The sequence below is a fragment of the Nesoenas mayeri genome, assembly GCF_963082525.1.
Source record: "Nesoenas mayeri genome assembly, chromosome: 1".
NCBI classification, from domain to species: domain Eukaryota; kingdom Metazoa; phylum Chordata; class Aves; order Columbiformes; family Columbidae; genus Nesoenas; species Nesoenas mayeri.
In genome coordinates, this window is record NC_137541.1 from 12,204,973 (window position 1) to 12,232,177 (window position 27,205).

Sequence of the window (27,205 nt, forward strand, 5' to 3'; positions counted from 1 at the left end):
GATGTGTAACGCTGTGTTGCCAGCACCTCCAGCGCAAGGGAGCTGAAAGCAAGTCTCTCTCTCTGAGCTCGTTTTCCTGGAATTGTTTTAGGATTACTTCAGTTTAGATGTGCTGGTGCTGAGCTCTGCCCACAATGTCTCCTTGTATTTGCAATCTGGAGCAAAATTCTGTGTGTCACTGGTATTTATATCATAACATGTGGCAACGTGAAAGGTGATATGCACTTCTAAGCAGTTGTGATGTGCCAGAGAACAATGACATAATAAGGTTAACCTCAAGCTCGCTTATTCATCAGTTTATAAAATCCATCTCTAGGAAAAGAAAACACAGTCGAAATACCAAGAAAAGAAAGACAAAGGCTTCATTATTTGACACGGAAGACTTTATTTACAATTAGACATCAGGTTCTCAGAAAGAAGAGTTTGAGCTTTATTTTCTTTTTACTGAGTTCATTAACATTTCTAAGAAATGTTTATCCTGCATTATTTTAACAAATGTAAATATTTAACATTAGCCTTAATAACATGAATTAACAATAACTGCAACCGATGCTTTGGACAAAATAACTATAATTCAAGTGCAATATAGGTGTTGAACATTGTTTAAAAGTCCAAACCTACATTGAGATCAATGAGATTATACATATGAACAAATGTATTTTTGTGCATGCAAAATTGGGCCCTGAGACATTTAAAATCATGGCCTGGCTTGCTGGATCGCTGCTGCTGGAGCATGACATGGCACTAAACAACACTAGTAGAGCAAACACAAACTTGCTGACAGTGGACTTGAAGCCAAAGAAATTGAAGCTGAAGTGTTATTGTATCAAAAATGACAGAGGCATTACTGATTGTTTGCTTGTTTGTTTTTGTGAAAAGGTCTCACTGTTAGATTCTGGCACAAAAGACTGATTTTATAATAAGAACCTGGTGTCAGATCTTGAACCATAGCAGAGTTATACTTGTTTCAGTGAAGGTGACTTAATGACTTCAGATGTCCTCATACCTTTTTGACAAGTCCATAGGACTTTAAGGATGTCTTAAGTTGTGTCAAACTATCCCCAGACTGATATGGGAACAGACCATGACATATGACACCATCCACAATGTAAAGATGAGAGGAAGGTCTGATTTTTCTTTGACTAACAAGCACCATGAACAACCAAATGCATGGGGTGTCTGAGAGCAGAACTTCCCTTGACTGTCATGCCTCCACATATCCTGCCATTATTTTGAATGTACCCAATAGACTTTGCCTTCAAAAATAACCTCTTTGGATTTCTGTGATTTTTCAGCTTTATTGATAGCTGCGTAACTTTGTCCACAAGGAACATAGCATTAAAACAACAGCACTTTAGTCTGTTGGGTTTTTTCCCTTTATTTCTGAAGGATAAAAACACTTTATTAAAGATACCCCGCCAAATATATTGTCCTTTACCAGCAAGACAAACCTTTCTGGTTTAAAGTCCGTTGTAGCACTATTTCCAAACACCAGGCTATGAGAGGCTGGCCATGTTTGATTTTTCTTTTTCTTTGCAGCTCTTATTCAAGGATACAAAAGATCCAAGAAGAAGTCATAGAAAGTGCTGAACTTGGGATCCCATTGTGAATTCAGAGAATCCACAGGAAAAGGAGAGACCCCGCAACACTGAATATCTGCCCCAGTGACTCTCATTTCTAAGATATGACATTCAGATTAAATGAAAAAGTAAAGCATTTATGCAGATGGCAGTGTTTGCTACCTTTCTACAGGCTGATGCACCTCAATAAACAAATGCTTGCATAAATTTCCTTGTGGCAGATGGTTTATCATTAAAGAATTAGGACTACCTGTTTTCATTTACATTCTTCTATAGTAAGGAAGTGGAACCCTCTGATGTTTGATCCAAGTAATTATCTCAGTCTTTCCTGTGTCTGGAACGTTCTGAAATATTTTCTTTTGACCTTAAAGGTGACGTATCCGTATCAGATCATTCTCTATGGGAGACCTTGGGCTAAGGGAGGTTAGGGCAGAGCAGAAGCTGGTGTTCAAGCAAGAGCCAGAAAGAAAAGCACATAGGAGGCAACAAAATTAGCAGCTGAGCAGGTTAGGAGTTAGGGAGTGGTTCAGATGACTAAACAGCTGTGAAGCCAAGTGTTGATGAGCTCCATCAACATATGAATGACTATGGCATTTGTCTGAGCCATCTCCATATAAAATGTATAAACCACATATTTTAGTAAGTCTTTTATTAACTTCACGTATTACAGTTAGTAACTTTACATAATAAACTTCACATTCAACGCAATTCACATCCCTGAATAGAGGACAGAGAGCAGTTCTATTGCAGCAGCTTCCATTCCTTGAAGGAACAGAAAGAAATATTGCAATGAGAGCATCTAGAGCACAGAATGAGCTCAAAGGTGTTGTCATTCCCAATCTGTGCTCACAGACAGAACATCAGCAAACGGCTTCCATTTGTCTTGCAAGTCTCAGTAGAAAAAAAGTAGCAAGTTGCATAAATGGCGGAAGGTTGACTAAAATCCAACTGCACTTCAACTTCAGTCTGTTTGAATGTCATTTAAAATTTGTAACAAAGTTCAAATAATCAAAGTTATTTGAAAGCTTATTTTCCATGGTGGCCTCTTTAGTGATGTCACAAGTGTGGGCCTTCGGAAACATCAGCTTATTTGGGTTAGTGAGTTGGTCTTCTCAAAATGGAAAAGCATGTTGAATTCCATAGCATGTGGACCGACTGTGCCTTGAATCATACCTTTTGTCTCTGAATTTTAACATACTGCTTGGGTGAAAGTTCTATTAAACACTGACTACCTCTGAAGTCTTTTGTTACCTGTAGTGAAATAAAATCAGAATTCAGCATGTGACGAGGTAAGTCTTCGTCTTGTAAATGTCTTTTTACTACAACATATTTTTCACCAAAACATTCATGTCTCTGCACTTCTTCCAAATCACTCAAAAAATGCGCTTGTTTTCCTAGATGTCAGTGCATTAATCCACCACTTAGTTATTCTACTCATGATGGGAGTATATTTAGTCTTAGTGGGCTCGTACAGCATGACAATGATGCATGCCCGAGAGAAGTGAGAAACCCTAACCAACACTCAATAAAAAATGTCATTTACAGTGGGTTCTCTGAATCCTAGACATGGGTATGTCCTGGAAGAGCAGAGGAATCTGCAGCTGTGTGGCCTCTGTCACAGAGAAGTACTAGAAGGCACTTCTGAGCAGTTTAGCAATCTTGGATAAAACTTCTATTTTCATGAACTCACAATAATAATGCTGTGTTTTGGAAAAAAAAATGTTAGTCTTGTGATATAGTTCCCAATACCCTCTCCTGAGTGTGTTACGAGCATCCTGGAAGATTAAGGCCGGGAAGAGAATTTGAAAACATTAGCTAAATTACCTGGATGATTTCGTAGAGAAAAACTGCTGAATTTACTAGCACTTAAAAAATAAGAACAGCTAAACAGGTAGTGATTCTGAACTTCTTGAAACCCTGAGGGAAAGTTACCACTGAGGGTTGAGCCATTTGTGCTTACTTACTTATTTTAATTTCTTTGATCTGCATATGAAATAGGAACCCAAGAATGCGACGAACAGCACAGAACCCGCGATCATTAATGCCATCTGCAGCACACTCAGCATCTGGACCCGACCAGTGACTTTATTTCTGAACATTTCTGCTTTCTCATCTCCAATAACAGCAGACTGAAACAGTGCAAGAAAAATGTCAGTGAAAGGTAACCATGCAAGCCCTTACTTGCTGAAAATATTCTTGTTGTGTGCAAACCACAGCATTAGTTTAAATTGCCCAATTTCAGGGCACCCAGACTTAAAAAAAAAATAGGTCTTTTTTTTTTTCCTTTTTTTTTAAACAGTAAAGATTAATAGAAAATATACTAACCTCATTTAGCCAAAGAAGAGGAAAAATATAAGGTTTTTGAACTTTTGATAAAGCTCTGAAATGAGAAAATAATTACAGCATGTTACCTTTGGTTTGGTGCATAAGCCCAGTCTCTATTTAAAAACTTTTCTTCTCCACTAACTATATTTCTACCTTCCAGATGTACCTTTTTAGTATAGTTTTAGCCTGAAAAAAAAGAAGCCTACAAGTAATAGCAGCCATTTTATATATCAGGCAACCAGCTCTTTCTGTCTAGTCTTGTGGGCAATCAGAAAGAAGAAAGGTTGAGCGCAGTGAGGTGTTGGTGTGAGGGTCTGAAGATCTGTGTGATGTCCACCTGCCAGATGTACAGGATTCCCAAATGCACATCTGTACATGTACATTTGGGGTAATGAGGAAACAGCTAGACACCCACCAGCCCTAGTGATAAAATCCACCTAGTGACAGAGCATACACAAATTCTCTCTCTTTGGATTTGTTACAGAAAACAGTATTTGTCTTCAAGTTCATCCTCTTAGCTCCCATTTGGGTTTTGTAAGAATGTTATTTTTAAGAACATATTGCCTTACTAGCTTCTGTGGAGGAAACAAATGTGTATTAAAATACTTGGACAGTGCCTTGCTTCAGAAGGGTTGCTCTTCTGCTGAAATTAATGTGCTCTGAAAAGTCATGATGGAAATTTTTTCAAAAAATATAAATGGGCTTTGGGAAAATCTTTTAATTTCTTCTTTTCCCAGCCATTCCTGCTGACACTCTCATAGACCAATCAGCCCTCTTGAAAAAAGTCTTTAGAAACAAAATAATGAAGTAGTACTTACTCAATTTTTGGTGCAGGCTTCACAAGGAGGTTTACTTGCAGCCTTTTTGCAAATCGGAGTGTGAAGCCAGTGATCTAAAACCAGAAAAAAACCCCAACAACTCACATTATTTTAAACTTTTGGATGCCTAAGCCTAGAACATAGAGTGTGTTAAAAAGCACTTTGGTATTATTTGTTATGTTTTGAAGGATTCCATTTTATTAAATTTTAATGTTTCTAAGGGTCTTTCATTTCTCATAGAAGTTCTGATTTTGGGGCTTCACTACAGTAACTTTTATAATTTGCAATTAAAACTGAAAGTTAAAGAGTAGGTTAAAAGTACTAAATCCCTTACAAAATGTTTCATATAAATACACGTTTCAGGTTTTTTTTTCCCACCAGAAATTAGCTATATTTTCTTCTTTAATAAGAAGGATGATTAACTTTCAAATGGCTGAAACAAACATTTCATATCTAAACAAACATATCAAAACAAAGGTCAGATCTTTTCTTCATCTCCTTTTCCCCTTTGTCCTCCACAAAACCAAGACAGGGTATGATTCTTGAAAATTTCATATCAGATTTAGGAAATTCTGATTCATGTCTCTATTCCAAATAAGGTGAAACAAAGATTTAACTTTAGATCTCACCATTGAAGTTACATAGCTTAACTGTCAAATTATATGACTAAAAATATTTCAGTGAGAAATGCTGAAATTTACTTTTTCATCTAAATGCAGAGTGAATTAAAATTTTGGAACCTTAGAATTCATCACACAATTCAGAACACTTTGGTAAATACTCTTAAAATTGAGAATATGAATCACTGGAACAGAAGTAGAGATAAAATCAGAGATAATCAAGATCAGAGCTGTGATGAGGTCATTAAGTTTAGGAGGTCATTCAGTTTAGGAGGTCTGTTGTACAAACTGAGTCACAAAGACTATTTTAGGCCTGGTCTAGGTAATCTGTTCAGAAACTTACCAGTTTTCTTGAAAATAAACTCATCTGTATTTATGTAATTTCCATTTAGATGGTAATTAAAAAATGGCTAGTTACAGAAGCTGAAAAAAAAAAGTGTAGAGCAAACAGATCTTCCATAGAAAATAATTTGTTCAAAGTACTTGAATGTCATAGAAAAGCTATTGCAGACTTCAAAGTTTGCAGAATCTATTTAATCCCACATTCCCAATAAGGAAAAAATCTAAACTTATTTTCCCAGCTTTGAAGATCAGAAGGAGACAAAGTTCTGCTCTAAATTTCCCCTGATAAAACTGTAACACTTTTGTGAGGAGATCTTGCCAAAGCAAGTGTGGAAATCTTGTATCTTCTGGTCATCCCTCTGGTAAAAGGCCTGCTCTACTACAATTAAATTCAAATATTGCAAGTTTACTGAGTTATAATTATTAAATATTTGGACTTACAGGCTCTACATCTAGAAATGTCTCATGTTCCTCTTCATTTGGGCTCAGGCCTTCGACATCATTCAATATAGATTCACTTGCATGAAGAAAATGTGGAAGAGAGATAAATACTGGTTTTCCTATTTGGAAACAAAGAAACTCATTCAAATCATTAAGCCTCGTTTCAATGTTCATCTTCTGAGGCCATTTTCTATGCAAACATAGATTTTTATATAGACACACAATCCTGATAAAAATGTTTGTAGTCCCACCTCCCCCATCTCCAAAAAAAAAAAAGAGCATTTCTGTGATTCTACTGTCATTAGGAAAATTTTTATGGTGAAATAAATTATAGTTACAAATCCTGCTTGTCTGTATTTACACCGTGGAGCTGGCAGTGGAGGGCAGGACCTGACTGTCTCAGTTTCCCCTCACCTTCGTGATCCTCTTTTAGTAGAAATCAAGCCTGAAGGGAATCCATGCCGTCCACTCTGCACCAAATACAGTCTCTGTACAAACTTACTTTATTATACTCATGTTAAACTAAGCCAGTAGTGTCTCTGCATCTCTGCATGTGTATATAGTTGTGTACACACACGCACAGACAGTGTGTGTGAATTAACACAAATACAAAGGACTGTGATTATATCTGGCTTTTATACAGTCAGTGCCCCCTCCTTTCCTTTCCGTACATTCATTCCCGCAGTGTCAGTATTCAATCTGTAGTATCACAATTTTGCATAGCACTATTTTGCATAGCACAGAAGTATGATAATATAGTCCTCATTTTGGGAAATGAGGCTGCAGAAATGTGAAAGGTCTCACAGGCAATCTGTGGAAGAACTCACAGATAAACATGAACATCCTGGATCTTAAAGTAAAACCTCAGCTACAGGACATGTACTTTTTCCCCAGTTAAATGGCCTGTTTGGCAGCACCATGTTACTGCTATACCTGCTTTGCAGGCACTGATGTCTAGGACTCCAGCTAATGTGCAGTTCTGTGAAATGACTTGATCTGTACAGAAGCAATAATTATCTTCGACTTCAGCAGGCGATGCAAAAGCTTCACGAGGAACTGCGAAACGATAGAGTGAGATTCCCTTCACCTCGTGCTTGCCCTGGTAAACTCCATAGATTGATCTGAAGATGGAAGAAGAAAAACCTGTTTCAGTCATTTGTATTAAAAATCTGAATTCATGGCAACACTCCTTAAGGATTCCCCAACATTTTCTGTCTTTAAAGAAACAAGTACTCCAGGGACCCAACATCCAGGCTCCTTGTTCCTCTGCAGTGGAGAATATTCCACACTTCCACAAAAGGATGTACAAACTCCAAGGTGACCATGAAAACAGACAAAAAGACAAAAATACTAATACTAAATGACACACACAAAGCTAACAAATTAAGTAAGAGATCTTTTACCTACAAACTTCTACACTCACTGTTATTAAATTTTTGGACTACAGTAGAGACACTTATCAATATAACACAGTTTTTCTATAAGTTTTTGCTAACTTGATAATACTAATCTAAACTTTACAATGCAGGCAATATTCTGCATATAATCTTATTCCATTACATTTGAATCACAATATCACTTAAGTTTCTTCTTGCTCATACATTATCAACTGATACAGAGAGATGGTTGTTACACAGTAATGTAACCAGGGCAGCAATGCTTTGTATTGCAGCCAAACAAAAGAAGGGTTCTGGGTTTTGTAACATGAACAGAACCATTTTCCATGCCCTGTTTCAGCACAACCTTTGGGCAATTGTTACTGTCCTTTTTCATTGTTCATTAATTATGAGAATTAAATGGCCAGAGGGATCTCTCAAACTGTGTGCAATCAATCCAAATGATTTTGTCATTTTTCCTCTGCATAGAGTTCCCTTTACCATGACTTGCGAAATGTTTTCCAAAATGCTTTAGACCAAAAAAAAAAAAAAGGAAAAGAGAGAACTTTAACTTCATGTAAAAACACTGATCATTGAAAACAAACAGCCTGCAAAGCAAATGGCTCACTTTAAACCTAGTTAAAAGGAAGCAGCTCTGTTTCCAGGCAGCAAAATAAATAAAGCGGTCAAACATCTCAAAGTAAATACACTATGATGCCCTTTAAATCTTTTAACATGGCTTCCAGTGATCCCACTGGAGAACTCAGGAACACTACATAGCCACGGCAGAAGAAGCAGGCTGAAAAGCCATCAGTATGGGATGCATTCAGCAGCTTTATTTGTAAATACATAAAAATAAAATATGTAAAAATATCCTGTGAGAAAACAATTTTAAGTATCTAGTGGGTGACAGTAAATCCTGTTCTGCACAGAGAATCTTCTGCAGAAATGCTGAAGATGGATCTAAGTGACCCTTGCTGTACCTATTGCCTTCTCAGACCAAATACAGCAGGTTATAGACTGAGTCCTGATCTTAGAAGAAGACTTTCAAGACTTTCAACCCTGTGACCATCTGTGTCTTTCACAGATCTCTAACAGCTCACAACATTGTTGGATATTCCCAAATGATACATCTGTAACTGACTGAAATAACATACACCGTAACTAGCTTACTGTTGGACGTGAATGAAAGTAGTAGAATCAGGTTCTGAATCATGAGCACAGCTCATGAATTTACTTGTGTTTAGGGGAAACATTTATTTTAAATTGCCTCAGTAAACTGTACCCAAGCAGAGACACAGCAGATGCTCTTTGAAATAACAGAGCATTCGAGTGACACATGCAGGTGTGTCTGCACACCAGGAAAATACCAGCGCACCTGCAAATATCGGAGGAGAAAAAGCGCAGAGTCTGATCCTTCTTAACAAACGGTGGGAATGATGCTCCATCTGTGAATAAAATAAAATAAAATAAAATAAAATAAAATAAATAAAATAAAATAAAGAGTTTGAAAACTATTCCACTCAGAAGATGTGATTTAATTTCTAGCTCAATTCTCAGCTGTTACTCTCCTATAAAACCGTGAAAAAGATAAACAAAAGAAACCATTTATAGGGAAAATATTTATCTAAATTATCGCACCGTGACAGGCCATCTAAAGATTAAGATAAGATAAGATAAGATAAGATAAGATAAGATAAGATAAGATAGCAAGCCAAATTATGGCAGCTTGTGTGTGTGCGTGTGTGTTTTGTGTTGTATTTTGTTTTGTTTTGTTTTCCCCACAGATATCAATATATACGATCAAGCCCATTAAAAACAGAGGATACAAAAACCAATCCTGCTTAGTACGAATCCTAATACCTGTTGTCATTGCTTCAAAGTTTATGCAGTCTAATGACCTACACCTTTCTAGAGATGCTTGGTTCACCTGCAGTTATGGCACTCAGCGCTTAAAAGAAACACAGCCTTAGACTTCAAAACTGGCGATTTAATAGTGCTAGACCTTTTTTCAGCAAAGATTGCTCAAGCAGACCCCTTCTTTGCAAGCTGAGATCTTCTCTATGGCGAGAAGGAAGCAATACTAGGGCACAAGCCATCTCACCTCATGGTAGACATGCAAAATAGGTCACAGGAACAGCACTGTGTGGTGCCTTTTCCTCTACTTGTTATAATAAGAACACAGATAGCTCAGATGCACATTTCTGTGTTGCCAGAATCCAGAGTTGAGCAAGAGGACTGTCATTTTTCCAAGTAAGGTGTTGTAACAAACTTTTAACCAGCACATTTGTTACTTCTTACTATAATTTATGTTTAGTTTCTTACTCAGCAGCCATAACCAAGGGATTGAGAACATCTGCGATATCTTTCAATCTAGTTGGCAAGAGCGAGAAAGCTAAATTATGTACTGCCACTCGCTCACTGCTGACAGCAGCACTTTTTCTTAAGTAACATCCAAGATCATCCTAGACACACTATTTCTAAATCTTGGCAGTCTTGGAGAGTTTGCAAACATGGACTCTTTTCAAGCCCTGTAGTAGAATAATACTAAACATTTTTATCTAGATATTTATTTATACTATACATGCTGCACTTTGATGTGAAAGCTTACAAGATAAGAAGGAATTCTCACAAGACTTTTTAAACCTGCTGCTTCTTTAAACACATGGTCTCTCCTGAGCAGTCACACTGAATGCTCTTGTAAACTGTGCGATAACCTTTGCTAACAAGGTAAAGCTCCACGTTTTCACTGTACTGGAGCACTTAGTCTAGTTAGCTGATTATGCTTATTCCATCAGCTGTGGAAGAAGAAAAAACACAATGCTGAACCTGGGAAAAAAGGGTTCAGACTCCATAAGAAAGAGGGAAAATCCCAGAACCTAAAAAAATACTACCTCTCATATAATCAATTATTTTTAAAAGGAATTAATCCATCCTGATTCACCGACTTTTAGATAGTCAGGTTCTTGTGATGTACTTGAAATACTTCAAAATAACTTGACATGTGCTCTAGGTTATAAGGAAAATTATCTGTGCCAGGGAAAGCAGCACAGAAAAGGAAAACAAACAAGCAAACACCACAAAAACCACCACCACAACAACAAAAACCTCAATAACAACAACCACACACCAAAAAAAACTATTTGTTTGGATACTTATTCACTGAAAGCCTACAGCTCTCTGCAAAAGCATCCACCATGACATCTGCCAGCCTCAGCTCAACAGATTCTGGTGTCCTCACAGCCGTGCTTTCACTCATCAAGAGGAAAAATGTCATCTTGAACAAATGTGTCTTAAACAACACAACTGTTTTCATATGCATTCCAAAAGCAAATTCAAAAATATTCTTCTGTAGTCTATTAATCCCAAACTAAGCTACTTTTCCATCCCTTTTCACTTGTTGGTGACCTGAAAGTCACCAGTCTGACAGCCTTCTCCCTTGTCACCTTGTTTTCTTTTTGTAGCTCAGTAAAAATATTTTCTGTCCATTCTGGTGCATTTAGTTTTGGTTTTCAATAGTGTAAATTAATGTACAGTATTAGACTGAAAAGCTAAGTTTCAACTACTACAGCAAAGAAAATATATCTTAGTTATATAATAGCATAAAGATAATTAGTAGAAACAGAGAGCTGGATTCCTTTCTTGTATTTCTTCCATATGTACTCTAGCTGAAGAGGGTGTGTGTACAGCAAATATAAAATAATGTACAATAATGTATAACATATATATTTAATAATAGATACACAAATATACATGTATAATAGCAGTATATCCACATTCATATTTATATAAACATTTAATATACAGAATATAGAACTGTTCAAGTGCAGGGGAATTAACTTAAAAAATGTATCTCATTATTCCCTTGTTATATCAAGAAATACTGAAGTTTAAAAAAGCTCTAACAGGCTCACCTGTGCCATTAACCAAATCGCAGTGACCTTGCCAGTATGAAAGATTCCTTTAAGAAAAAAAAAGAGTAATTCTGCATTTATTATATTATACCTCATCATCTATTTCATTACCTTTATTGCTAAATATAATTGCTCCTATATAAGCCTGAGCCATTAGCAAAGTTAGAGAATACAGATGTTGATTCATTTATTCAGATACACTATATGATGCATCATAATAGGACGAAAGGGATCTAGCTACTTAAGGATGCAAAACAGAAATAAATACTTGTATCAAAGAATCAATAACTGCCTTAAATCCAAGCTCCTAAAAGAATCGTTAACAACAGAGAGGTGGTTTTGCTAAGCCCAGAGCTTGATCCAACTTCTTTTGATTTGTTGAAGATTTTCCATTTATCTATAGCTCTTAGTGAATCAAACCTCAAAAGCCATACCTTGAAAATATGTCTAATTTTTAATTTTACAAATGCTATGATACCTTTTGTTTTTATAACTTTCAATTATTGCTGTTTTTGTAATATCTTCTTTCCCAGTATAGACTCTGTAAAGTCCATCCAATGTCCCATTGTACTGTAACAGACACAAGAAGAAGGAAAAAAACAGTTAGAAGTACTGAACTAGATTGTAGCATTGTCAGATTTTTCTTCCTCACAGCAGCTGCCTTAATTTTTATTCACAGTATGACAATCGAAGGCTTTGCCTCCTCATTGGTTTCACTTACCGGGTAGAAGACTCCCAGAACTGGGTCCAAGGGAAAGGGGACCTTGTTTAAGAAGGGATCTCTGTAACCCCACAGTAATTCTTTCACTGTTCTGTTCTGCAGCATTTGTGACTTAGAAGACTTAATCCAAGTGTTCAGTAGCAGTTGTATAAAAGTGTTTGTATACACAGAAGGTGCAGCCTACAACAGCAATAAAATTAATGTTTAGCATAGAATTCTGCATGCACTTTAGATCAAAACCACAGAGAATGACTCCAAGAAACCTCTAGTAAAGCTGTTTTCCAGAGTTGCAGCTCACTGTAAACTAATTTTCTACTTAAAATTGTCAGTCCTTACTACAATTACTGTGCATAACTTACACAAAGGCAGACAATTTGTCTTTACATGAGTTCACTAGAACATCCTAATCACAGAATCACAGAACAGTTGAGGTTGGGAGGGACCTCTGGAGGTCATCTGGTCCAACCTTTCTGCTCAAGCAGGGACACTGAGAGCCACTTACCCAGGTCTGTGGCCAGATGGCTTTTTTAGTATCTCCAAGTAATTATCTCAAATCCCTATCTGTATAACAAAGGTTGTATCACTTCCAGTTTTCTACCTCTTTTCTGTCATCTCCAGATGTCACACACTTCAGACTCACTCACACTGTAAACAGGTCAGTAAAAATATATGAGCCTTGTTACTTATTGGCTTAGATAAGTCGTTTAGATTTGCTGTTACGCTAGCAGGAATACAACTGTATCTGGCATAAAGCTGACCAAGTGCTCAGTCTTCATTAATTCTTTATTTAGAAAGAATACACATTTGCAACAAACAATTTCTTTCTGAAAAGCTTTAATTCTAAATAACGGATATCTTCTCCTAATTCAATGAAGAATAATGTAGATTTCCTGGCAGCAATTGTAATGAAGGTTCCCAGAGGCATAAACACAAAGTCAAGTCCCTAAAGGCACTGAATAGCTTGTGGAAAGCAAACAGAAATGATCTGTGTTAGCCTGTCTAGTAAAGCAGGAAATTGTAAAAATTCTGGCAAGTGAATCTGTGTGAAAATAAGTCTTTCTCTTAGAGCAAGTCCTCAGCCCTTTAGTAGACCACTGCTCTATACTTAGTGCTATGAGGATGGCAATGGAAGAGTCCCTTTTGCTCTCAACTCCTGCCCTCCTCAACCTCAGGAATCTCTCCCTCTTGTCTGAAATTGAACACAAAGTAAACAGAAAGTATGGATATTACAAGATTATGAGACAGAAGAGATATGGGTTCAATCCCCCCAGGGTTAGTAAAGTGTGAAAAGATCTCTCCAAATTCTCCTGCGACTATTTTGATGACAAGTTTATACTATAAAAGGAGGGCTCAACTAGACTGAAGTCAGTGCTGTCAAATGAGATCAGCGGAGCCTCTCTGAGAATTTGGCCTTACACCAGTTTGTTTCTGAACACCAAAAAGGAGCTTGGTTCCTCTGTTCACACCCCCTCTGACACGGCTGATTCCAGGCATGAGCCTGTGCTACGTGATCCAAAGTGTGGGAGCTGAGCAGTGTTAGTTAATACCGTGACATGTAGAACTCTGAGTAAGAGGAAAAAAGAACAGCTTTCCGAAAGAGAGATGCTGGCCTAAATAGGACACAGACAGAATATATCTGGTCTGAATAAGGTAATTTGTCTTTATTTATTAGGTCTTTGCTCTCTAGAGGAAAGAAGGCTCATGCAGCCTTCATCACAGTATTCCAGTACTTAAAGGATGGCCAGAAAGAGGATGGAGACTCTTTCTTCACAAGGAGTGATATGGAGAAGACAAGAGGCAATGGGTACAAGTTGCACTGGAAAAGGTTTCTTCCTGATAGAAGAAAGGAATTTTTTTTTTTTTTTTACAGTGGGAACAGTCAATCACTGGAATGTTGTAAAGTCCCCATCACTGATGATTTTCAAGGTGTAATTGGATAAGGTTCCAGAAAATCTCATCTAAACTCTAGTCCTCAGAAAATATTGAATCAGACGATGTTTTGAGGTTCTTCCAACATGGGCTCTTCTATGATTCTGTGATTGACTCTATGATTCTATACTGTGTTAACAGCAAACATCTCTTCACTCTGCCCCTAGCACACACTCTCTCACAGAGATCCTGAACATGCAGACACCACAGATCTAGTGCAACACAACCAGGCAACACAACCAGGACTGAAACAAATCCATAAAATGTAAACATCAATTAAGGGCAAACATTCTCAGCCCGTGACAACACAAAAATGTCTAGACTAGGGTCTAGCACTACTCTGGGTTGGGACCCTGTTACTTTTATCTTAAGTACTAAGGTCTCAGCAGGAGACGAGAGCTCAGGGGATGTCACTGCAGTTGTGCTGAGATTTTACCACGAGGGGCAGGCATCTGGAATAGTGAGGCCATGCATCTACTGAGCAAGGGACTTAACACAGCTCCCCTGCCTAAACAGGACAGAAGTTATTATGGAAAGATGATGCAAAATCTGCCTTTTACTGTCCATGCTGTACCTCACACAGAAAGGGAATCCACCCACAAAATCTTGATTCATTCTCACATTAAAACTGACTGGGAGGATGCTTTTTGATACATGCTATCCAAACTCATGACTTTGTTTCTACTGAGAGGAACAAATTAATTTTCATTTACCATTAAAATTAGCTCAGGAATACAAGGAAACCTTACTATATATGCAACATGTCCTCAAAATGTTTTTTAAGACAGTAATACAGCTATCCTCAGTGTAACTGACACTCATGTCATTTGAGTTCATAGAGAAGAAACATATCCTGTGGCAGTTTCAGTATTACTAATCCTAACTTCTCCTCTATTTTCTCCAGTATCTCAGCATTTGAACATGGACATTATGGTTTTATTTCTTTACTTACAACAACAGCAAGGTTGAGGCACGTGATGGTATCATTTTCTGTCCCAACAGACATATCAGGTTCAAAACGAGCAACGTTAGGCAACATGTAGGATATTGTGCCATCAGAGTTTTCCGTGATATTTTCTTTGGGTAAATATCGCACCCTTGAAATAGAAAATAAAAACACAGAATTTTTTTAACATTTCATTTTTGAGACAACACATAACCATGCCTTACCGAAGTTTTTTTAAAAGTTGATGAATGTTTTTGAAGATGAATGTTGAACTTTTTATAACCCCTTCTTATGTGAATTTGTGTAATAAATATGTAAAAAATCCATTTTCTGTAAAATATTTGTCTTCTGGAAATATTTCCTTAGTGCCTGAGGGAATATTTTTTTTTCTTCATACTAAAATGAAAGCAAGTATTTTTTAAAAAATTTTAATAATGGACCTTGTATCTTCTTATATGTGTTTTAAATTAACTGTTTTGTCACATTTTTCTAAACTTTCTCATGGTTGCATGTAATTAGAAGGGGATGACTCAGAATGGTTAATAAACACTTTTTTTATTTGATAGGACAAGGGGTAATGGGTACAAACTGGAACACAAAAGGTTCCACTTAAATTTGATAAGAAACTTCTTCTCAGTGAGGGTGACAGACACTGGAACAGGCTGCCCAGGGGGATTGTGGAGTCTCCTACTCTGGAGACATTCAAACCTGCCTGGACACCTTCCTGTGTAACCTCATCTGGGTGTTCCTGCTCCGGCAGGGGGATTTGACTGGATAGTCTTTCAAGGTCCCTTCCAATCCCTGACGTTCTGTGATTCTGTGATAGGTCTGTGTTGCAACAAAAGAGATTACAGGTTAAATCTATAATGGGAGTCACTTCGATAGCATTTCCTATGCGTGTGGATGTTTATAAGCAGACTTTCAGCTCTCCTGAGATTCTCATAAGCCTCTCAAGCATACCCTGTCACCAGATCACTAAGGTACATATTATTTTCATTAATAATGTAATTGGGTAGAACAACTACCTGAAAGTTGTGAGATTTTGTTTTTTTTTTTCTCATTAATGTTACTTCTAACTGGAAACAAAAAACCTAAAACAAAATTTCCAACAGAATCATACGGACAGTTGCATTTTCAAGGCCAGTTGTTCTACATTATAATAAATAAGAAAATATTTAAGGGGCAATTGAAAGTCACATTGGCTCAGGTAGACTTCTTATCCCAGGTGAGCATGACCACAGCAGTGAGACGAGTTATATCCATCATTTCTTATATGGTCTCATCCAGGCTTCTGGAAGAGACTTGTGCTTGAGAAAAAAGGCACCATCACCACCACCAGAATAAAACATTTCTGTTTGGCAGGAATTCACCTTCTGCAGTATTTGTTAGCTGGTTAGTTTACTGATTCCTGTGTACTCTATTTTCAGGTACTCTATGAACCGAGAGTTCTCTACTTCTAATGAGAAATAAATAATCTTTTAGGCGTCAAAGCACCTCAGCCATAGATGCTGTAATACAAAGCCAACTTGCAAAGATAATATGCATCCCCAAATATCTCAAGAAAGAAATATCCTATCATTTTAGGAAATAAATTTCATAACAAGGGTGCTAGTGATAGCTGGATATTTGGCCTAATGACTCCAGAAGAATCACAAGTTCTATGTCAACATCACAATTAAAATTAAGGAAATGATTAAAAGCTTCCTTGAATGATGATGGACTGCTGCAACTAGGCCCTAGTTAGTACATTCAGAAAAATGAATGCTTTTCAGAGGAAAAATTGAAAAAGGAAAAGCTATAGGCTTAAAAATAAGTCATAAAGGACCAAAGAAACAAAACACATCATTAAAATAAATGAGAGATACATGGGTGATAAGATAATCTCTTGAGTTTAGGGAATCTGTCATATCTTCTTTTATCTAAAAAGTTGGCAAAAAATTGAACAGCAAGAAGTGCAATGTGCCTCTGTGTTGTGGCAAACACCTTGTTAATGAAAAATTGTTTTTCACAAGAGCAAACAGCTTCACACCCAGTTACTTATTTCTAGATGTCTTTTCCCAATGTGAGACCCAATACAGAAAGTGTTTGTGATTGCTCTGTGTAGCTGCAGTTCAGGCATTTTTGTCAAGTCTGGCTAAAATATAATGCTGGATCTCCAAAAATAACTTTTAACTCAGTAGAACTTTCTCTGAATTTAACAAAACTGATATGACATCACATACTCAGGGGTCTTTGCTTACCTATATGTGTAAGGTCCTCTTTGTTCAAGTTTTGGACGTGCTCCTTGCTCTAATACCTCTGAAGGATTTTCCACATTGAAAATCCAAAATTGCCTGTAAACTGAACTTCCTGGCACAAGCCAATTTTGAAAAGCAATGGTACCATTTGCAATTACAGCTTCCTAAAAGGACAGAAATTAAAGTTAAAATTAACCACAAAAAATTAGTGACAAGCTGCATTTACTTTCCAGGTGACTATAGAAGATTCCTAAACAAACAGAACAAAAAGAAAAAGGCTAATTTATCATAAATATGAGACATACAGCACACATTTTTGGCCAACATTTGAAGGCAGCTTGACATTCTTGCTTAGTGAGAGCAAAATTGAGTCTCTGTAAAATAAGTGATCACAAGGCTGATATAATTGTTACTGTAGCCAATAGCAAAACTTTCTTACTGCTGTGGTAGATCATTGACTTAGTTCCCAAATACTTTCCAACTTCTCTGAGCATTTTTTTAAAAAAAAAATCTTTGAACAACTGAACAATAACCAGCAGTTTTCAGAATCCATAAAGTGCTTTTAATACATTTTTAAGTAGCCCAGGAGAAGAAACAAGAGTTATCTCTGAGCATTACTCAGACACTATGTAATTGTTTACCCAAAGAAAGCAAATAGTGTTCTTGCAGGACTGTTTTTTGTCAGAAAACTCTTGTCACCAAAACTGAGACTTTCTAAGAAATCTCTCTAGTTTTGATAACATTTTGTTAGGAAAGTTTCCCAGGTCCAGGCAATGAGGGTAAAATATGCCTATAAAGACAATGCAGGACCATGGCACTCCGCTATAACATGGTAAATGTCTATTCATTCCTTGGGACTGTGCAGTGACAAAGAGAATTTAAAGGTATGTTTTCTATATTGTCAGGGAAATACCTGTTTTGCCTGGTCTACATCAGGCCTCTTTCTATATGATTTTCCCAAAGCCCTGCTATAATGTATTTTTTCTCCTCCATGGTAGAAATTCAGAAGAGTTTTTACAATAAGAACAAAAATCTAAGCTGCTTGGCTCCAACATATGAAATTCTTTTTTATTAGAGTGGTGCAATATTAATTAGGCAATTTGTACATGGCTCATAGAGTCCCAGGAATTAAAAGGCTAGAATCCCTCCAGGTAGCAAGATAAGACATTTTAAATGACAAGTTTCTAGATTTTCTTTCTAGCTTAAGTTTCTGTCTCTAGAAATTGTTTAGCACCATCAAAAAAGAAAACAAAACAAAAAAAAACTGTATATACTACCAATTAATAACCATTGCAGTTAGAAATGAGCACCGCCTCTTGGAGAACTCGTAACACAGGCAAAGCTTTGTTTGTAGAAAGCCTGTTTGCCTGTTTTATGGTGGAGTTGCAAAAGCCTTGCTGGTGGCGTAAAGCACTGGGCTTACTGTTTGAATATCTGTTATAATTTATGTGCATTTGTGTGAGAGGGAAAGGAAACCTTGCCACAGCAAATGTGTCATCAGCTTGAGGTCTTGCACTCACTTGACGGCTAAAATTCTCTTCATCCTTGTTTTGTAAACCTCAGGAGGCCCAAGACTGTCAAAGCTGTGATCCAGTGTGGGGCAGACTGCCTCCTTGGTGCAGAGGGAAATGCTCACATGATTTGAAAATCACCTTTTCACTTTCCAGAGGGAACTGCTAAAGGGAGCTGTGAGATGCCGTCTGATACAAATATATGTAAAACTCAGTCTGCTCAGTCTGAGTGTGATCTATACTCAGCAGGGTCCTGGGATGGAGGTAGATGCCAGGATTTGACCTCCTTCCTCTGTGTAAATGGGACTGGGAAATGGTTGAGGATTCCTGGCAGCTATATGGTCAGGAGAACAAACTAATCTCTCTAGAAGTCAACAACACACAGACACAGACATGAATAGAAAAGTTTCAAACCTTTGCATGTACTTTCTGTACTGCCTCTTACTATATATCACTGTATTATGTACTTTTTTATCAATCTAGAATGAGTTTGCTGTCCACCTAAAGAGATAGGTTGGTTCTCATTTATTTTTCATGCAAGAGTAACTAATATGTCCATACTATAACCTTAGGAATGCCAATGGATAAAAAATACTTTGATGTGGTATTAAGAGGTCCCTGGAACCTGAGTACATGGGACAGCCAGGTTGCAACAAGTTACTATGTGGATTTGTAGCCCACCATTCACTTTGTGCTAGTGCCACCATGAATGCTCTTGAGGGATGATTCAAGGCAACAGGTGATCCAACCTGACAGTGAGAAGACAAAGGGAAAGGGGACAAAGGGGAGACAAAGGGAAAAGCTCCTGCAGCCCCCGGTACCTGATCCCCATGCCTCCCATCTTCCTTTGTGCCAGCTCTCAGTCCTCAGGGAGTGGTTTCTGCTTGCCAGACTGGAGGAAGACTACTCCCTTTTTTTTTTTTTAAGCTAGGTTACCTTTCTACCAGTGATCCACTTGGCTTGGAGGTGTGGGTAGGGGGAAGGATCAGATGACAACCAGAGTTAAAACAAGGGAAATAGCAGGACAAAAGAGGGAAGGGGAGGAAGGGAGCAAGACCATTATCTTCAGTGGCATTCAGCCATTATTGTTACTAACATTTCTCCCACAAAGGTAGTATGTATGATTCACTGTCACATATTTCAAGAGTGCAAATGGTGGGTTAAAGCTCTGTCTTTATTCATGTCTTCATTTAATAAAACTAATATCCTCACACCAGCAAGCCATTGAGTTTTGGCTACCTGATCACTGGTGATGCCAACCCTAAATACTACCCTTCTCTTAAGAAGCTTGAGAAGTGGGCCCATGCGAACCTCATGAGATTAAAGAAGGTCAAGTCCAAGATCCTGCACTTTGGTCAGGGCCACCACCAGTATCAATACAGGCTGGGAAATGAAGGGATTAAGAGCAGCCCTGCTGAGGAGGACTTGGGGGTGCTGGCAGATGAATGATTGGACATGAGCCAGCAATGTGGGCTTGCAGCCCAGAAGGCCAGTTCTATCTTGGGTTGCATCACAAGGAGCATGGCCAGCAGGTTGAGTGAGGTGATTCTGCCCCTCTGCTCTGGTGAGACCCCACCTGCAGTGCTGCATCCAGCTCTGGAGCCCTCAGTACAGGAAAGACAGAGACCTGTTGGAGACAGTCCAGTGGAGGGACACAAAAATGATCAGAGGGCTGGAACAGCTCTCCTATAAGGACAAACTGAGAGAGTTGGGGTTGTTCCGCCTGTAGGAGGCTCCAGGTAGACCCTACTGCTGTCTTTCAGTACTTAAAAGAAGCCTATAAGAAAGACTGGGACAGATATTTTAGCAGGGCCTGTTGCAATAGGACAGGTGGTAATGGTTTTAAACCAAAGGAAGGGAGACTCTGGCTAGACATGAGGAAGAAATTTTTCACAATGAGGGTGGTGAAACACTGGCCCAGGTTGCCCAGAGAGGTGGTGGATGCTCCATCCCTGAAGACATCAAAGGTCAGGTTGGACAGGGTTCTGAGTGACCTGATCTAGTGGAAGATATCCCTGTTTGTTGTGGAAGGGTTGAACTAGATGACCTCTGAAGGTCCCTTTCAACCCAAACTATTCTATGATTCTATGGCTAGTCACTTGTATGTTCCCCTAGTAACACTGACATGCTTTGTGATACTATGAAAGATAAGGTAATTTGGGAAAGTACTAAATTGGAATTGATAGTGTGAAACTCTTCTCAGCTGCCTAGTCAACCTGCTTCAGCCCTAATATGCAGTAGTTAACTACTGTTAGTAAAAGTAGATGTGAAATATACAATTGCAACACAGCCAAGTTCATCTCACAACCTAACTGTGCAAGACTGAGTGAAATCAGGGGGAATTTTAACTCTTTTTATTTTCATCACAATTTTTCCCCCTCTTGTGGCGGGTAAACTGTCAACACATAAATTTGAGAAATGCTGGGCAGTCAGCAGTACAAGCTTGCTGTACTTTGTTGTTCTATGCTAAATTCAGTCATCTTGATTTCTGACGAAGAAATACAAAATGTAAGACAAAGTTGCTGTTTTGACAAAGAATCTGGCCAAATGGACAAAATATGCCATTTTCTGGGAACTGAGAGATTCCATGAATGCTTTAGGTGGTAACAAAATTGTAACTAGTTTGTCTCTATGTGTTGTACGTGTTGGGCTGCATGCATAAGTTGGAGGAAACAAACAATACAGTTCCATAAAATTGTAGAAGTTAAGTTCCAGAAAAGCCATTTATTATTTATTATTTTTATTACTTTTAAAGTTATTATTATTAGCTTATTACTAGCCTTTCTATTCAGGCTTTGTTGGATCAAAACTTTTAGTCCTTTTTTAGTCCTTGATCGTAAAAGATTATGAAAGTAAATAAAGTTTATCATTGAAAATGCTGGAATATGTGTGATTAAATCACTTATGTTGTGCTGAGAGACAGCATTTGTTTTAGCTTCATTAGTATAGATAAAGAAGTATCACATGACTGTCACAAGCACAATTTAAATTAGGAGGATCTCCTGTGCCTCCAGTAGCTGAGGAGATACAATCTGGCTAATCACATGTAGCAGATATGTAGAGAGACAGATGGCTAAACATAATAATAGCTAAAATTGATAGCTTTATTTCTAAAAATAGCAGAGTCTAACCCTGAGGGCTCTACAGAAAGAGCAGAGCACTGAGGTATTTTGGCAAAGCATACACCATTCTGTATTATCAATTCATTAGGAATTAATATATTAAGTAACATTACATGGCTTCTGTTAAACTCCTGAGCTCATGCACTCAGGTAGAAAGCAAAAGCTCTTAGAGGAGTGGTAATAAAGATTTTTCTGGCAAAAAGCTACCAATGAGTTTGAGTGGTTAGACCTAGCTGGAAAAAAATCTGATCAACTGAAAAAGAATAAAAATTCTTATTATAACTAAAATGATGGGAATTTTGCCTAAATAAATTATACAGTTTTAAGGGAGGACAAGGCAAAAAATAGTAATCAAGCTATGTCAAAATATCTCCTTTCAACAATATTAGTTGCAAGGTTTCTGCTTTGTTATTTTGAGTTTACCTTTTCTTTTGATTTTTTTTTTTTTTAATGTTAGACATTATAATGTCTAATAATATGAAAATGGACATGATAATGTGCAACAAAAATGTGTGAAGTAACTTTAAAATGTATATTTTGATAGCCTCAAACAAAATATTTTTTGTAAAGAACTCCAAAACCTTTCTGTTTCACTCCTAACTTACCAAGGGCAGTTTTCTAAACCCCTAAGCCTCTCATGGAAAAGCATCTCTCCTCTCTCAGTAGATTCAGTGACTGCAGAAACTAAGATTTTTTTCCTTTGGTACTGAAATCAAGAGCAACTTTTAAGGGGTAAGTCTCCTTTCCTTGAATAGTATCAGAGCTGAAATAGCTTAGTACTAATCTCGGTCAGTGGATCCCTGCCAAGATGCTACTGGTGGTGTCATTTTCAGTGTGCTCTTCAAGTGAGAGTTTCTTAAAAGAGCTTCTAAAAAGATAGAGAAAGTGTATGTAATGTTGAAATTCTTCAAACGTGCTGCAGGCAGGAGTAGAAACAGCTTACCCCCAGAAATCTGAGACACAGGTAGAGCAGTCTAGGTTTAGAGAAGATAGCAAAGTGCTTTGTGTTGAATCACAGATGTATTTTAGCAAGCTGGACCACATGAAGAGGTGACATCTTGGTGTTACTTGCTCATAGAATCATAGAATCGTAGAACAGTTTGGGTTGGAAGGAACCTGCAAAGCTCATCTAGTCCAATCCACTGCAATGAACTGGGACATCTTCAACTAGACCAGGTTACTCAGAGCCCTGGCCAGCCTGGCCTTGACAGTCCATGTTACATGGACTTTGTTTGGAGTGTTCATGAGTGGAGGACAGCGGCTGCCTACTAGAAGATTACAGCCTATACCATGGGAGTCTCTGCCAGATTTCTAAGGGCACCTGAGATTGTCCATACACTTGTATTCTCTTCACTGCAACAACAATATGCAGCCTTCCAGGAACACGTCCCGCGGTGTTTATTCAGGTTAATCTCTCAGTTACTGCAATAAAGAAGAAGTGAGGCTGGGAGGGTCTGATAAGCTGCAGAGGTGTGTGCTTAAGGGAAGCATGCCCAGGATTTTGCTGTTAGCAAAACAAGACTGTTCAGAACTATTGATTGTATTTTTTTTTTATTTTTTTTTTAAGAAATTTGTCCCAGTTTATTGGGAGATGCTGAGAAGCTCAACTGGACTTGCTTGAGAGTAAATTGATGATAACATGATTTGACTAAATCTTGACAATTTGGCTTGGTGTAGTATGAAGTGTCCTAAAACTATTCATTCAGGAGAAAGAAGTTTACTCAACATTTGTTTTTCTGATTGAGCAATAACATTCTATAGCAAAATTAATTTCCCCTAGAAACATAGTTTTGTTCTTAACTGTGCTGTCAACTTGTGCTAAGAACTGAGATTTACTCTGAGAAAGGATAGGCAGAGGGACAACTTTGGGTCTTTTTTCAAGCTTTGGACTATGCAGAATGTCAGACATGATTTTGCTTCTAATGGTGATATCTGAAACAGTTTTTCTCTTTTATTAAAAGTATGTCATTTTGACATTCTTTTTAATCCAATTGGTGAGGACCTAAGTTTAGGCTTTGCCTAATACAAGTTCAAATACAAATATAAATGCTTGCAAGCCACATCTGGGAGAATATCTTGCTCATTAGTTTTTTACCTTTCTAGAGCCTCTGTTCTTGAGAAATTCCACATAAAATTGTCATTGAAATTGACCTTTTCTACCAAACATTTTCTTTAAAAAATGACATTTCCAAAAGTGAGATTTCAGAAAAAACAGTGAATGTTCAATATGTTCTACTCAGCAGACTTGTTTCCTTTAAGTCAGCTCTGTGTTTATCTTAAATATAACTGTAGCAAATAATAAATATCTGCTTTTCTTACTAGTCCTTTCATTCGCACAGGTAAATGAGAAAGGAAAAGGAAAAATATAATCTAGTATGATTTGTGGTTTGGAAAAAAAAATGTATCCATTTACTTAAAAAAATGAAGCCTCTACAAATTTACTCTTTTATGTTTTATATGAATACTGGTACAAATTTTCCTTTACATATATGTGTGTGTATGTATATATCAAACAAGCTCCCTTGAAATAGGTACAAGCATCTGAAACATGATCACAATGCAGAAAATCATAAAGAGGTTGAGGAAAAAATTACCCTGTCAAGCACTTTACCACTAGGAACTCATGCAGGTGTAATTTCATATGTAGACATTTGCAAACTATGCTGTATAACTGGTTCATTATTATATGTAAACAGATGAACACATAACATTGCTAATATGTATAATTTGCTTCAAAAATACTTAATGGGATAAGACAGCAATCTAAATTATCTCAAAGTAAATATTTAAAGTAAGGAGCTACACCTTTTTAGTGTACTTTCTAAAAAAACCTGCCATCCCCTCAATACGTCAATCAATTAAAAGTATTTGCAAATATAGAAAGTAAGACTTCTTTGTAAAATGTTGCAAGGTGAGTGAGACATTATGTAGTGAGAATTATTTTTTTTATTCTCTATACATTTGAAAATTTATGAAAAATATGGTAAGAATTAGAAAATTCCTCTACAGTTAGGTTTCACCAATTTTTTAGACAAAATTAAAATGTTTTATAGAGGCCATTTATTTTCCATTAAAAAAAAAAGAAAAATATGACAGAACCGTGGCAGGCCCCCAACAGATGGTTCAACATTTCCTGACACTTCATATATGCATATAGCTGTTAAAGACAGTCTTCCAGAAGGGCCTTTGAATAAGTATGTCCAAGATCACCACCCTCTTCAACAGGAGGATTAACCATCAGCCAAAGACCTTCAGGTTTCTAATATTTTAACTGTAAGAGAGCCCACCTTGGTTGCAGTGACCCCAAGGAGACTCTGTATGTCTCTGTGGTGGACACCCCATGTCTAACTTAACCCTAACTCCATGATTTAGACCCTTAGTTACACATCCTTTTCACCAAAGGTTAAACAAATTGACTTTTCATTTTTCTTTAAAGATAGCACTAAATTTTAAAAAAAATAAAATAATAAAAACCCAAACCAAAACAACCGAAACAAAAGGAAAATATGTCTGTCAGGTCTACAATGCTCTACTTCAACTACTCATCACACTCCTTGAGCCAAGGAGATGTATATGATCAGATCCCATAGTCTTGTGGAGCACATTGGCTTGGATCATACAGTCACAGAATGTGTGTCGAATGCACGCAAATATGGGATTAGATTCTGCATCAAAAGTTTGTGTAGATTATTTGCAGTACATAAATACAAGTCCATGGAGCGAGTACCAAATTAAGAAAAAAATGCAGAAAAATAAGTAAGTGGATCATCATGGGTAAAAACCAAAGAAACTACAAAGAAACATAATTAAAATAAAAAATGCTTACTTCTAAATTACATTACTGAAAACACTTCTTGAAAGCAATATTTTGTTTTCTCATGTAAAGCACTAAAGACAGCAAGAAAGTGAACATGGCAATATAATTAATATATTAAAAGTCTTTCGCTGTGTTATCTATTCCCAGGAAAGTTTGTATTGTATATATTACAAAAACTAAGTTTAATAAAGAAAAAAAAAAAAAAAAAAAAGGAAAAGGGTAGAAACAGAACACAGGTTTATAAATCATGTACCTTTTTTATTGCTTTGCCTATTAGGTGATCTCCAACCGGAATCAGAACCCCTCCAAAGATAGCCAGCACGGCACCGATGATGGCCCCAGTGAGGAGCCCACAGTTCCTGTTACAGGCCATTCCTCTCCTTTGTCAGGGTGTAGACAGACAACGTGAAAATATCCTCCCTGCAAGGCTTGATGTTTCTTATACTTCTTGCTCCCAATAGGCTCACTGATCTTCCTGAAAGTAGCTGTTAATATAAGGAGAGAGTGAACAAAAGTCACATTCCAAAGCTCAAAGTACAAAGTGCATGGGGTGAAGCAGGTAGGGAGATAACATGTCAAAACCAGCCAGACAGTGGCAGTCAGTGCCAAAAAAAAAGTTGCATATACTTCTGGCAAGCTAGTCCTTTTTTTTTTTTTTTTTTTCTCTGCTCTGATTCATTAGGGTAAATTGATATAACTATTATGCAACTAACACTCCTCCTGAGGCAAGCACCTTCTCTAAAATCTCTGTGTGCCAAAGGAGGAGGCTATGGCCATCTGCTTTTATCACAGCCTACAATGACAGTGACTCCCACTTCTGGGAAAATCAGGAGTTTGCACAGCTGCAGTGAGCTACCCACGCTGCTTCTGCATTGTGCCAGTAAGGAAGCCCTAAAGGTTCACCAGCACCTTGGTGGGAATGGCGGCCTCTAATGGGAGGCACCTACGAGGAGCCTGTCTTCCCGATCCCTCTCAATCCACAATCTGCTACTGACGGGATAAAACTTTGGTTTAGCAACTCAAGCATGACTGAATTTTCCATTCTTACCATCACCAAGGTTCTTACAGAAAGACAGAATTCTTAAAGCAAGTCTAGATTTCTATCTTTGAAAGACGTAGCATCTTATTTTTCAAGACCATTCTGTCTCAGAAATAAAAAAAAATCTGCAATTACTAATTGGAAATCAACTATTACTGGTAATATGTGTTAACATATCTCAAGATCTGGCCCTTAGTGAAAGATGTTGTAAAGAAAATCAGAATTACACCAGTAGTGAGAGATATGGTAAAACGTAAGCTCATGGTGATTTTTTCCCATTTGTTACTTTTTATGAATAACTAAGATAAAGAATTGCCTAATTTTTAATTTATTCTTGCTCAGGAATTAACCACATCTCCAGAATCTGTAAGTTTGTTACTTTTTTTATACTTCCAGGTAACAGAAAATCCACTGTTTTCTGTTTTAGATGACGCTGCCCATAGCCTTTTTATTCTTAGCAATTTCTT

At 37.3% G+C, this 27,205-nt stretch overlaps 1 protein-coding gene across 1 annotated transcript; it reads right to left on the reverse strand.

Annotated features, from left to right (window-relative positions):
• Window positions 1-3,544: 3,544 nt before the first annotated feature.
• On the reverse strand, window positions 3,545-26,522 carry CD36 (CD36 molecule (CD36 blood group); the record flags this gene model as incomplete). Its single annotated transcript, XM_080363881.1, has 12 exons — window positions 25,953-26,522; window positions 17,253-17,413; window positions 15,019-15,163; window positions 12,138-12,317; window positions 11,895-11,986; window positions 11,417-11,463; window positions 8,881-8,950; window positions 7,060-7,247; window positions 6,127-6,245; window positions 4,724-4,797; window positions 3,906-3,960; window positions 3,545-3,709 (listed from the first exon to the last, which is right to left on the reverse strand). Exons 1-12 carry the CDS (start codon window positions 26,070-26,072, stop codon window positions 3,545-3,547), a joined length of 1,416 nt encoding a protein of 471 aa, XP_080220007.1. The 5' UTR covers window positions 26,073-26,522.
• Window positions 26,523-27,205: the final 683 nt, after the last annotated feature.